This window comes from Marmota marmota, unplaced genomic scaffold (genome assembly GCF_001458135.2).
Source record: "Marmota marmota marmota unplaced genomic scaffold, marMar, whole genome shotgun sequence".
Lineage (NCBI taxonomy): Eukaryota > Metazoa > Chordata > Mammalia > Rodentia > Sciuridae > Marmota > Marmota marmota.
The window spans coordinates 29,273,117-29,286,439 of NW_025999990.1; the positions used below are offsets into that span (position 1 = coordinate 29,273,117).

Sequence of the window (13,323 nt, forward strand, 5' to 3'; positions counted from 1 at the left end):
CTCCTTGTTTATTTTCCCATTCCCCTCACAACCTCTTATATGTAATTTTGTATAACAATGAGGGTCTCCCTCCATTACCATGCAATTTCCCTTTTCTCTCCCTTTCCATCCCACCTCATGTATCTGTTTAATGTTAATCTTTTCTTCCTGCTCTTCCTCCCTGCTCTGTTCTTAGTTGCTCTCATTATATCAAAGAAGACATTTGGTATTTGTTTTTTAGGGATTGGCTAGCTTCACTAAGCATAATCTGCTCTAGTGCCATCCATTTCCCTGCAAATTCTATGATTTTGTCATTTTTTAGTGCTGCGTAATACTCCATGGTGTATAAATGCCACATTTTTTTTATCCATTCATCTATTGAAGGGCATCTGGGTTGGTTCCACAGTCTAGCAATTGTGAATTGTGCTGCTATGAACATCGATGTAGCAGTATCCCTGTAATACGCTCTTTTAAGGTCTTCAGGGAAAAGTCCAAGAAGGGCAATAGCTGGGTCAAATGGTGGTTCCATTCCCAGCTTTCCCAGGAATCTCCATACTGCTTTCCAGATTGGCCGCACCAGTTTGCAGTCCCACCAGCAATGCACAAGAGTACCCTTTTCCCCACATCCTCTCCAACACTTCTTGTTGTTTGACTTCATAATGGCTGCCAATCTTACTGGAGTGAGATGGTATCTTAGGGTGGTTTTGATTTGCATTTCTCTGACTGCTAGAGATGGTGAGCATTTTTTCATGTACTTGTTGATTGATTGTATGTCCTCCTCTGAGAAGTGTCTGTTCAGGTCTTTGGCCCATTTGTTGATTGGGTTATTTGTTTTCTTATTGTTTAATTTTTTGAGGTCTTTGTATACTCTGGATATTAGGGCTCTATCTGAAGTGTGAGGAGTAAAAATTTGTTCCCATGATGTAGGCTCCCTATTTACCTCTTTTATTGTTTCTCTTGCTGAGAGAAAACTTTTCAGTTTAAGTAAGTCCCATTTGTTGATTTTTGTTATCAACTTTTGTGCTATGGGTGTCCTATTAAGGAATTTGGAGCCCGACCCTACAATATGTAGATCGGGTTTCTAAGTCTTAATAATTTCAACTTGTTCTGCCTGTTCACCCAACCTTGGAGATTGGTGGTTGTTTCTTGTAGCTATTACTTTCATGATGCCTTAATATTCCCTTTTGGACTTTTGGTTTTCTAGCACATACTTAACAACTCTTTACATTAAATATTCTCAGTTAAAATAACTGAATAAGCCTTATTAGTGAAAAGAAATAAAACATAACTACATACAACAAAAAAAATCCCATGATCACCTTTAAAAGCTTAAAACCAAGCTTGAAAAGAATCAAATTAATTCCACATAATACTGTTCCAAAATAAAGATAAAGATTATTTCTAGAAATACAAAAATACGCAACAAGGTAAAATTCATACTGTCTGATGACATCCAATAAAAAAAAAAATCAGGCAGGCAAAGAGGTGGGAAAATATAAGCCATAATTAAGAGAAAAGGTATTCAATTAAAATCTACCTATAAATAACATGGGTGATAAAACTGGTAGACAAAAACAGCAAAAATTAGTTTAACAATATTCTGTATGTTCGAGAAGCCAGAAGAATGACTGAACAAGTTAAGTAGAGATGTGAGAGTTAGAAATAAAAATAAAAGACCCAATCTGAACTTCTAGAGATAAAAATTAAATTGTTGCATATGAAAAATGCACCGAATGAAATCAGTGGCTAATTAGACACTGCAGAAGAAAAATGGTTGATGAATTTGAAGACACAGGAATAGGAATACAAATCATCCTAAGATAGAGAACAACAAAAAGAAAAAAAGAGCAAGGGACCTCAGAGCTGTGAAATAATTCAAGCTTAAGTGAGGTCATCAAAAGAGAAAAGGAGGAGCTATGAAAATATCTGAAGAAACAACAGCTGAAAAGTTCCTGATTTGATGAAAACTATAAACCTATAGACCCCAAAAGTTTAATAAAACCCATTCAAAAGTGGTATTTAGAAAACTATTCCAAGGCATACTAAAACTAAATTGTTCAAAATGAGTGACAGAGAAAATCTTCAATGCAGCCAGAATTTACACATTTACTCAAACACACACACACAAACACACACACACACACACACACGAAGAATAAAATAGGGATGACAGTGGATTTCTCAAAAACAGTGCAAGACAAGCAACAATGCAATTTTTATTTTTTTTTTGGAACGTGAAAAAAAAATTTATTTGCTCATTTCTAGCATTTGAAGTACTCCTCGATGACTTCCTTGGCTTGAGATTCTTTGCCATAGTCCTTAACAACTACACAACTGAAACCAACCACTTTACGGGGTTTGCCCTCTCACAATTTTTCAGAGGCCTACCCATTCTCTTAGTTTCTGGTTGTCATCGACCTTAATTACATTGATTTGGTGCTTAGCACAAAAGGCCTCCACCAATTTGACATACATAGGCTCATTACAGTTGGCTGCAAGCACACAGAGATGGGCCTGGCCCATAATTCCTCAAGTCCAGATGTTTCTGCAACAAACATCAGCTTCATGTTTCATTAATTTAGCATAATGCTTGATTTGCTAACTGCTACAAATGAGGCTCAGGATTCTCAAGACAACGAGAATAGAGCCACAACCCATTTAAACACACACAAAAAAATGTCGACTGAGCATTCTATAATCAGTAAAAAACATCTTTCAAAAATGAAAGCAAAATACTCTCTAGGTGTACAAAAGCTGAAAAAAAATTCATTTCCAGTGTCCTCACTATACTGTTAAAGAAGTCCTTTATCCTGAAAGAAAATATGAAATGAAAACTTAAGACATATACAAAAGGATAAAAATACCAAAAATAATAACAACATGGGTAGATTTTAAAAAACTGGTTTGATTTTTTAGATCTCTTTAAAAGACAACTGAAAAAGAATCCAAACTGAAAAGTAATATGTAATACTATCTCTATTCACAGATGGCATGATCTTTTATGTAGAAAATTATAAGGAATTTACCAAAAAAAAAAGTTAGCAAGGCTATAGGATACCAGATCAATTCATAAAAATAAACTATTTCTATATACTAACAGTGGACTTAAAAAGAAATTAAGAAAACAGTTCCACACACAATAGCATTAAAATGTATGAAATACTTGACGATTCTGTAATTCCTATGAAAATACATGGGACCCAAAATAGCTGAAACAATCTTTCAAGAACAACAAATTTGGAGGACTCCCCAATTCCAAAACTTCCTGCAAGGCTAGACTAATGAAGACAGAACTGGCATACATAAAAAACATAAATCAAAGGAACAAAAAAAGGAGTCCAGAAAATAACCCTTATATTTATGGTCAACAGATTTTTGACAGGATGCCAAGACAATTAAAAGGAAAACGACAATCTTTTTCACAAATGGTTTGAGACAACTGGATGTCCACATGCCAAAAAAATTAAGCTAGGTTAATACCTCACACCATACACAATATTTAATTCAAATGGAACAAAGATTAATAAGACTAAGAGCTAATGCTATAAAACAAAAGAAAATTTAACCATAAATCTTGTGACCTTAGATTGGACAATAATTTCTTGGATCTGACACCAAAGCAAGGGAAACAAAAGAAAGCACTAGAAAAATTGAACTTTATCACAATTAAAACCACCAAAAAAAAAAAACCTGCATAGAATGGGAGAAAATACTAGCAAATTGTATATCTAACAAGGGACTAAGAAATGGAATCTAAAAAGAATTTTCATAACTCAACAATAAAAAGACAATTTGATTAAAATACATCTGACAAGATATTTGTCTGAAAAAGATATAGACATGGCCAAGAAGCACATAAAAAGATACTCCATCACTAATCATTAGGGAAATTAAATTAAAATCACAATGTACTACCACTTCACAAGCACTAGGGTTGCTATCATCAAAAAGATGGACATAAACAGTGAGAATGCGGAGAGTTGGAGGCCACACACAGTGCTGGTAGTAATTGTACAATGATGTAGCCACTTTGGAAAATAGTTTGGCATTTTGTCAAAAGGTTAAACATATAATTACCATACGGCCTAGAAATTCTAACTATATTCCCAAGAAAGCTGAAAACATATTTCCACAAAAAAATTTGTATATGAATGTTCATGGCATAATTACTCACAACAGCCCAAAAGTGAAATATCACAAGTCTCTTAACTGATGAATAAGTAAAATGTTTTCATCCATAAAAAGAAATTAAATAATGATAAGCAATAAATATAGATGAACTCTTAAATCACAATCACAGTTAAATCCTGTAGAGTACTAAACATAATCATGAGTAACAAACTAGATATTAAAAATGTCTTTAAGAATATAAATTAAAGATTGCAAAATTTTCTCTATAAAGAGTCTGATAAATGTTTTTGGCTTGTTTATTTATTTATTTATTTGTTTTTGATTTTTTATTTGTTTTAATTAGTTATACATGACGGTAGAATACACTTATATACTTTGATATATCATACATAGATGGGATATAATTTCTCATTTTTCTGATTATATATATTGTAGAATCACATTGGTCATACAGTCACATACATACATAAAATAATAATGTCTGTTTCATTCTACTATCTTTCTTATCCCCACATCCCCTGCCTTCCCCTCCTTTCACTTCTCTCTAACTAATCTAAGGTAATGCTATTCTTTTTTTTTTTTTTTTTGCATTACAATTCTTAATACATGTTTTTGGCTTGTTGTCATGCAGTCTCTAGCTATAGATAATATGGAAAAGAAAAAGCATGGGTAATCTCAAAAAAAAAACAACAAAAAAAAAAACAGGCAGCAGGAGGATTTGATCCAAAAGATATAGATTCCAAAGCCTGACTTGAACTCTGCTTGAGAGAAAATATAACAAAAACTAAAGTAAAATAAAGAAATCAGAGAGGACTTGCACCAAAAGAAAGTGCACATGCAAAGACAAAGATGAGAAGAAATCGATAACAGGGCTATGAAAAGTGAGAATCTTTATGATATTATTTTCTAAGTAAATGTAATGATAATAATGCTGGTGAAATTTCCTTAATAAAGTGTCATTATTATATAATGGTTTATCCATCAACAGATAAACAAGAACAAAACTCATAAATGATATCCAATTTAAAAAAAATCTTGTTAATCTGATTCGTTAATGCCATACAGATCAGAATGTAGATTGTTTGAGACATAAGATACTATATTTTCCTAGCTAAGCCTTAAAGTTTGTCTAGATATTTTGGAACAAACCTTTGAATTATATAGATATTTCATATTCATAGTCAGCATTATCAAAGGTCCTAGAAGTTTCTGTATCTTTTAAGAATGTTTGCAGATCACCTAAAGTTATTTTAAAAGCTCTTCTACCCATAATGGCAAGTACTTATTTTTAAAAAAATGAATAATAAGAAAAAGTAAAAATTAAAATAAAAATTAGGATACTCACCTGTTCATTTACTGAATCTCCTGCAGCTTTTAAAGATTTCACAGAGACTGAAGCGTCAGCCACTCTGAAAGTCTTATTACCTCTAACATCAGCTTTTGGACTTATCAACTTGTGTCTTGATTTGGTATTTCCTTCTGTAGAAATTCCTAAGGATTTTCATTAAACAAGATTTTGAAATTATATTTTCTCATTCTCTTAAACCCTCCCTTCATAAACCTCTCCCTTAGTATCCTCTACTTTATGGGAGCTTATAGGAAAAACTTTATAAACTTCTTTTAAAGTTCTCTTAATATTCAATGAATCATGAAAAGGTGATATTTTAGAGAAATACTTTAAAAAGCCATTGGAAACGTTTTTAAAAGGTGTCGTGAACAGTCGTAAACCTTAAAACCAATAAAGTACAACATACCATAAATAACTTAAGAGAAATCAAAGATAGTTTTCACCAAATTAGGATGCCTTCAATGATTCCATTTTACTACTTCTCTATTAGCCACCAATAAACTTTAGAGAGTCTCTTAATATCCCTATATCAAGAAGTTTCCACACTTTTCAAAACATTAAATTTAGGCTATTTTTCATTTTAGAAATTTTCAAAGAATCTCTTACTTCATAATATGTGAAATAGTTTACAAGTTCATTAAAAGTTGATTTGCCCAACCACTGCCCAAGATGAATCAGTATTTTAAACCTCAATAGGGTCTGGTCAAATACACAAAAATAACTTGAATTTTTGAATTTGTTGTGAAGTAACAATTTTAGATTTAGAATTTGAAGGACTGTCCTGCATTCAAGAAGGATTTCTTGATGTTTTATATTCTCCTAACACTTAAGAAGCAAAGGAGGTTTCCCAAATTTGAACATAGAAAGTCATACCTGGAACATATACTACTGATTGTTCTTCGTCAGAAACTATGAAGGAAGACATAAAGGAAAATACTATAAAAGATTATATCAGGGGCTGGGCTATACCTCAGTTGGCAGAGTGCTTGCCTTGCATGCACAAGGCCTTGGATTTATTCCCCAGCACCATAAAAAAAAAGTAAGATTATATCAATATCCAAATGTTGTGCCTACATGTCTGTTATCAACTCTTCATCTCTTTTGACTGGGGAATTTACAACTAACTTCTAAAAACAAAACTAAACTAAATTACTTTAACCCAAGCAATTGAATTAAATGTAGCAAAATAATATTCTTTAAAAATTCATCTTTATATAGTCACATACAAATTGTTTCATACAAATTCTGAAGGCTTTATTCCATGAAACTTATATCTAATCTTATTTCCAAATAGGATATCTTATAATATATGTTCTGCTATTAGATTTCTTTCCATTCGTGCTCCAGTTTGCCCATTATTGAGAAACTGACAAGTTATTTTAGAATAAAGAATATAAATAATTTCAAGACAGGCTCTAGCTTTGAAGAACAAACACTGTTTGGCAAGTCAATTGAGCAAACACAAAGGCAACATTTATTTTTCTGCAGTATATTCATAAAATGTCCCATGAAGCCCTGCTACTGAAACTGAAAGAAATTTAAGACCAATAAATAAGTAAATAAATAAATATTTTAAATTTCAAAAGAAGAAATTTAGAAAGGGTAAAATCATAATGTTGCTATAGAAAGAGAGCCAACATAAGCTTTTTTTCTAGAAACAAAGTCCTATTCAGAACCCTATCCAGCGAGGTCTATACTTTGGTAATCTTCTGTTACACTTCCACAAAAGAAGCCTAGAAACAATTTTCTTTTCAAACAATCTAGAAAATTCCAAAGTTTTCTGTTCTTTTGTACAATGTTTTCAAAGATTTCTGGATAAAAGCAATTATTAACTGTAGGCTTCTGGAAAAGGCTAGAGTGGATGTAACACATTCAAAAAGTCAATTAGCTGAGCAATTTTATCAACCCTAGTAATAGAGTCTAGTCTTTCCAGGGAACACTGACTGGAAATGCCTAGAATCCTATAAAAATACTAGGAATGCTAGATGGTGTTTACTGTTTGCCAGCTGGATTCTCACAGATCTCGGCATTAGCACATGTACTATCATCATAGGTTTCAGATTTGTGCTAATAATGAGTGCCCCTAAATTTTCAATTTCCTCAAACATCAGGGATGGAGCTTAGATTTTAGGAGACATATAAGGCAAGTAAACCAAAAAGTTAGAACCTCCACTCCAAAGAAACTGTCAGCAACTAGTGTGAGAGCAGAAAGAACATTTCTAAATTTACTGATATCCAATCTAAAAATAACCTTAAAAAATGAAATTGTACAGGCTTCTCAATAACAAACATTATTCATATTTTTTATATTCCTTAGGACAAGCACAGGGCCTTGTAAGCACAGCAGGCGCTCAATCTATGTTTATTTGCTATTTGAATTGTACTTAGAAAAGAGATCTGATGGGGGGGGGGTGCGGTGATTCATGACAGTGATGCTAGACCTCTATAAATGGCTGTACTTTTAAGTAGAAGGGTACAGTAATGAAGAATTTCAGTTTTCTCCAAAGATGACCTATGGAAAGACTAACATAACTCAGTCTTAGAAAACATAACTCAACACTTCCCTACATCACTTATGAAGGAGCCTGCTCACAATTGGAAGAGATCAGCCCCTGGACCCCACTGAATTTCAACTTGATTTGGAAACTCAAGTATTTCTTACTTTGTTTTCTCTCCTCAAACTTGACAACTTTACCCATCCTTAGTGTCAGCTAATAACTTTGCCTCCTATTTCTTAAAACAAAACAGAACCAATTTCCCCAGGCTTCCATCAGCATATCTACTGACCTTTCCTGTATCTGTGCCCATAGACTCTGCTTTCTCTTTTTGCTACAGATGAACAGTTCTTGCTCCTATCTAATACCAACATACCATTATACAAATTTTTTTACCAAAGGGTATTGCTCCTGATATTATCCCTTTCTTTCTCCTGACTCAATTATTTTTCCTAATAAACTGTCTACATTAGCATGGAAACATGTAAAAACTTTTTCCAGAAAAAAAACCCTCTTCTCCAACCACTACACCAACTTTGCTCCCCTTCATAGCAAAACTTCTCAAGAGACATTTACTGTCTCCAACTCCTCTCTTCCCAGTCTTAAACCTACATCAATCCAGCTTTTGACTCCATCAACCCAATACAACTACTTTTGATAGTTACAATGTTCTGTATTGTTAAAAATCCATTAATCGATTCTGTTAATATTATTTGACATAGAAAACACTCTCCTTAAAATACGTTTTTGTTTAGCTTTAAAGACACCACATATTCATAATTTTTCTCCTACTTTTCTAACAATTCCTGCTCAGTCGTCTTATTAGACTCCTAACCTATAAACCTTGGAGTGACCCAAGGCCCAGTTTTTCCTACATCTTCTTTTTCTCTTGGTGACCTCATTCAGTTCTCAGGTCTTTAAATACCATAAATAAGTTGACTTTGACCAAAGTAATTTTTAACAGGAGCCTATCCCCTAAACCTGACATTGCTCCTTTTGATTATAAAAGATATCTAAAATTCAAATGTCCAAAACTTAAGTCCTAATCTTCATCTCAAAAGTTGCTATTCCAAAGCCTTCCCTTCTCAATGAGGCAATTCCATTCTTCCAGCTGCCCCCAACAAAAACAAGGAGTTATTCTTGATTCTTCTCATAGCTCACATTTAGAAAATTCTGTTGGTGCTTCAAATTATACTCTAGCCCCTCCTAGTCCCTATCACTTCTCACCAATAATATCACCTTGATCCTAGCCACCTTTTCCTCTCCCCAGGATTATTACAATTACTTCTTAACTGCTTTCCCATGTTTCTATGCGTAACTCCTTAACTGTCATTATTTAGTGCTGGTAAAGAACATTTTAAAATCATTCATATTAAACATCCAAGTATTTACAAGGGCCATGCTCAAGATCTTATCTCTCACCCTATCACCTCATTTGGGACCAGTTTTCCCTTCATTTATTCCTGGTTTCCTTACATTTGTCAATGAGCTATGCAAGTTCCTACCTCAAGAGTTTTTGCATTGATTTCTTCTATCCAGATAGCTCTTTCCCAATATTTTCATGATTTCCTACCTTACTGTGTTTAGGACTTTGGTCATATGCCACCTTCTGACTGAGGCTTTTACTTCCTAAACCACATAGGTACTTAAAATGGCAAAACTCTTTCTTCCTATAACCCATCTACCTCCCCCTTCCAGCTTTATTTGCCTCCAAAATACCTATAATTATTAGACATAAAACATGTTACTTATTCATGGCCTTATCTCACTTAAATATAAGCAACAAGAGGGAGATGATTTCCCCAAACATAAAAGAAGCCTCTGGGTCCCAGTAAGCCATCTGTGAAAGAATGAAACTGACATTTAATTTTATAAGACACAAGAACTTTCAGTGTTCTTCCTCTATCTCATTCAAAATATGTGAACAAGGGCTGGGGCTCTAGCTCAGTGGTAGAGCACCTGACCCTCCTCACATGTGAGGCACTGGGTTTGATTCTCAGCACCGCATAAAAAATAAATAAATAAAGATATTGAAAAAATATGTAAACAAAACTTATTACTTCTAACTATATCCATACAAAATTTTTTAAATACAAAAAACCTTCTAAGTTAATTTGACTTCAACAATATTTGAAAATGCTTTCAAATAAAATATTTGAAAATGCTTTCATCCACACTATTCTTTCTAGTAATATGTAATCTTATCTTCATCTCATTATCTTATTATTCATGATTTACCCACAAGTATATACTTTAAGGAGAAGTCGAAGAAGCATAATATATACCAAATGCATATTGAACCTGCTATTGCGTTCTCCGTGCCACCTTATTTCTACTTTGATTACTTTAGAAACATCTCAATGTGACAAGAATTAGCAAGTTGTAAAGCATTTTTAGTGCTGGTACCAATTTATTTAAATGCCCCCAAATTAAAAGAGTAATTAGAATCCACAGGCAGAAGGGTTAGAAAGAAGCATCTTGGGCTGGGGTTGTGGCTCAGCAGTATAGAGCTCACCTAGCACATGTGAGGCCCTGGGTTTGATCCTTAGCCCCACATAAAAGTAAAAATAAATAAAGGTATTGTGTTCAACTATAACTAAAAAATAAATATATATATTAAAAAAGAAAGGAAGAAGCATCTCTATTCTAGATATCCAGTGTAGGAAATAAGTGTATAGTGCTACCCACTCTAATCTTCTCAGTTGTAATCACCAGCAACAAATGTATATGTAATTATTATTGACCACAGAGACCTGAGCTTGTATATTATCTTTACATTCACATAAAGGTTTTGCCTATTTTTATTTGAGAACTCAATAGCAGAGATTATAGCTACTGAAATGTTCTTGACAAGGTCCCTTTCAGTTCATATTTGTTAATATCAAATCATTAATATAATTAATGATAATCCACTTAAGTGCATGTAAGTAATCAAATTTAGATACTGCAAAAACACTAACTGCTTCTAACATTACCAGAAACTATTACAAAGGAGGAAAGCAATTTACAACTGAACCAACATTTTCCTGGAAGATTTAACTCATAAAATGTCAATGTGGCATACTCATCATTTACACTTACTATGACATGAGGCCTCTGTATGACATACTTTGTGCAAAACACCACTACTGAATCACATTGTGTAGGAGATGCATAACTCACAGCAGCAGTTTTTAAATGTGGTAATGATCTGTCCTCATGATGGAAACTTCTAGAATTGACAAATCTCTCAGTCAGATTTCTCTAATTGCTTTTCAAAACAATTAGAGAGCATTGAAAATCTTTTCTTCAATGGTATTAAAAGAATTTGAGATCGTAGTTGCATACTATTTGACCCTTTTCTATTGAAAATTCTACTACTAAGGCTCTGGGTTAGTCTGGGCAATCAACAATGTAACTGAAAAGAAATCAAAAATCAACCCATAGGAATAAACAAAATGATTCATATCTATCATTATGCTTCTCAGCAAATTCTCAGTAACAAAATCATATCTGGCACTGCTTTTATGCCCCATGATGATTTGAAATGAAAATATCTGAGGCTGGATGTTAACTGGTCATCAGAGGGATTGGGCTGGGGAAACAAGTGATGCTAGTAACCTTGCAATTCCTTTCCAACATCTGAATTTCTACAGAATGTCATCCTATTTTTCCCATACAATTTCAGTTCCTCAACATCACTGAGTAGATGAGTATTTTATATTAAATTTCAGAGTGAGAATATAAGACATAGGGTGTATTTGTGACTTTTCTATATGAAATAGAGTGACATCTATATAAATGAGAACAGAGCTGCTAAATCCAAGAGCATACGTCATTCCACACACTTGATAATTAACTTAGTCCCACTGCAATCAATTGTCATTCCACCCCCAACCACTTATTCTATATCAGAACAATACCATTGATTGTTATAATGAGATAAGAATCTCCTGTCTCTCAAAATCCTTTCAATACAGAGGCAGTGTTTCATAAGGAAAGGTTCATTCCAATTTCTGGACTTCCTAATTCAGCCCAGTTGTCCCCCATGCACATATTCTCTTCTCATCCCTACTGACAGTTAAAGTGCACTTTCATCCACAGTGTATGTACATGATTTCATTTGATTCTTACCAACCTATCAGAGACAAGTGGTAATTTTGTTTAGTAATTGCATAATACTAAACACCCAGCAGCAAAGAATGCAAAAATAGTCCTCTCTTCATATGAAACTCTAATCCTAGTAACTCAATAAGGAGAACTGGTAATACAATTTTGTAAATTTCACTGGGAGCTAAGTAGAATGTCTAAAGAGTGATTCCGCCAAAGGTAACAGCAATATCTCAACGCCAACCCCAAACCTCGAAAACAGACAAAAAGACTTGCCTCTGCAGGTAACCAATAACACTGATTGCATTTCTTCTCCCAGGTAATACGCCTCTAAGGAACTAAAAGTAAATTACCAGGAGGAAAGCTCAGGTTACAACAGTCTACCTAACCCAGGGGGAAAATAGCCCTGTCAAGCAAACATCACGGATATTGAACTGGGACTACTACCACGGTGATGGAAGGCTCCAAACAATCGCACAATTTCAAGCCCTGCCCTTGGTGACCCGCGATCTACTTGTAAATCACCTTCCTAGGCACCTGATTTTGTAATCAGCACCACCAGAACACATCTCTGTGAAACCAAGCCCTACACCTAAAGCCTCAATTCGAAAATGTAACATCACTGAAAGGCCCTTAAAGTCCGACAAAGTCTTGACTTGAGCCTAACAGCATAGACCATGGGCAATTCTAAATCAAGACAAAAATCTCCCTGCCCGGCCAGCAACTGCCCCTGTCCAGCTCACATCCACTCTTCCTCAACCATAAGCCTACACTGTGTCCGCCTGGGTTACACAGGGAGGGTCGGTGGACGGAGCCTCCCGGACCCAGGCTGGGCCAAGACTAGGCCATCTTTCAAAGCTCACCGCCAAGGAGGGCAGGGAACCGTCGGTGCAGTGTCGCACACCTGGAATTCCTGTCTGGTGACACCTAAGACCCAAGCGAGAGGGAGCCCGGCACCTAGACTGAGGCCGGACAGCGCGTCTCCGCCTCCGGGTTAGATCGCGCTTTCCCTGGCCACCCAGAGTCCCACGCGACAGCTCGCCCCTCGGCCGGGGGAGGGCGCCGGCGCCCCCTGCCAGCCGGGCAAAAGGATACAGTCGCGGCTCCAGAACGCCGCGGCGCCCGGGCGGGAGGGGCCCGCCACGTCCGCCATCTTGAAACAAGCCGCCACTCCGGGCGTTGCGCCGAGGCCGCCACGCCCCGGCCCCCAGGTCTCAGTCCCATTGGACGCACGGCGCAGAGGCCCGCCCCGCTTGCGCGGCCGGCTGCGGCGGGCAAGAG

The 13,323-nt window shown here is 35.4% G+C and overlaps 1 protein-coding gene across 7 annotated transcripts in view; it reads right to left on the reverse strand.

Annotated features, from left to right (window-relative positions):
* The window catches only part of Kiaa1328 (KIAA1328 ortholog), a 274,074-nt gene extending 260,799 nt beyond the window's left edge, over positions 1–13,275 (reverse strand). The window contains exons 1-3 of one of the 7 annotated variants that reach the window (XM_048806311.1): positions 13,138–13,275; positions 6,332–6,367; positions 5,456–5,601 (exon numbers count right to left, since the gene is read on the reverse strand). In XM_048806311.1, coding sequence (XP_048662268.1) covers positions 5,456–5,601; positions 6,332–6,367; positions 13,138–13,195 — 240 coding nt within the window. In that variant the 5' untranslated portion in view covers positions 13,196–13,275. Of the gene's footprint in view, positions 1–5,455; positions 5,602–6,331; positions 6,368–12,905; positions 13,115–13,137 lie in introns of those variants that run through there. The other 6 variants (XM_048806310.1, XM_048806312.1, XM_015482422.2 and 3 more) reach the window with 6 other exon arrangements.
* Between the last annotated feature and the right edge of the window lie 48 nt (positions 13,276–13,323).